General features: G+C 58.9%; 1 protein-coding gene across 1 annotated transcript in view; it reads left to right on the forward strand.

Annotated features, from left to right (window-relative positions):
* The first annotated feature begins 383 nt into the window (after nucleotides 1–383).
* CD38 (CD38 molecule) overlaps nucleotides 384–911 on the forward strand; it is a 38,344-nt gene continuing 37,816 nt past the window's right edge. The window contains exon 1 of the mRNA XM_011365864.2: nucleotides 384–837. Within this exon, the coding sequence (XP_011364166.1) occupies nucleotides 539–837 (299 nt within the window). The 5' untranslated portion in view covers nucleotides 384–538. The remainder of the gene's footprint in view (nucleotides 838–911) is intronic.

The following is a 911-nucleotide window of genomic DNA, read 5'->3' on the forward strand; positions in this document are numbered from 1 at the left end:
ATCTGAAGCATAGAGCTCGGGTGACTTACCCCACCGCATCGCCCTGGCAGCAGAGCTGGATTTGGATCTAGAGCGTAACCAGGATGCCACCTGAGAGACGGGGTAAGGCTTAAGTGGAGCCTCGAAGGGGGACGGAGCAGGTACGTGTCAACACTAAGAAATTGAAGTAGAGCATTCCTTTGCACAGGTGGAGGCGAGCCGCCGGCCTTCATATCCTCCAGGAAGCCGTGTTAAGTTGCAAAGTTGATAAAGGGAGGTGGCTGAAAAGTGCAAGAATATACTGTGTATTATTCAGGCACCTGCAGGATAAGGTTAAGGTGGCTGCTTCTGCCCTATTGGTGAAGAGGTCCTTTAAGTCCTTATTGGTCCAGCTGACCAGGGAACTTCCAAGGAGGGGGCGGGGGTGGGAAAGGAAGCCAAGAAGAAGCAAATGCAAGATAAAAGGGCAGGGTGCAGTTTCTGAACCCGGCAGGCAGCTCTCTCTGCGCTTCCTGCCTAGCGCCGGTGGGCCTCCGACTTCGTCCCGCCGACCCCCGCAATGGACCACAGACTCGGCCCCGTGTCCCAGGTGGAGGACGGCCCCGTGTCCCAGGTGGAGGACGAGGAGGAGGAGGAGGAAGATCCCTGTTGCAACATCTCCAAGAAAGCCAAGATCTGGGGCATCCTTCTATTTGTCCTGGTCTTGTCCGCGATCCTCGGGGTGGTGTTCGGAGTCCTGAAGCTGCACCAGGCGCCCCAGCTCAAGAAGTGGCAAGGGGCGGGCACCACTCTCCATTTTCGCGAGATCGTCCTAGGGCGATGCTACGCCTACACTCAACTGATGAAGCCGGAGCTGAGGTGAGCTGGCCTCTGCGGTGCACCGCTAGGCACCGCGCAGGGCTTGTGGCGCGCGGCCCGGGGCCCCGCGGGGC

Source organism: Pteropus vampyrus, unplaced genomic scaffold, assembly GCF_000151845.1.
Source record: "Pteropus vampyrus isolate Shadow unplaced genomic scaffold, Pvam_2.0 Scaffold5, whole genome shotgun sequence".
Classification (NCBI taxonomy): domain Eukaryota; kingdom Metazoa; phylum Chordata; class Mammalia; order Chiroptera; family Pteropodidae; genus Pteropus; species Pteropus vampyrus.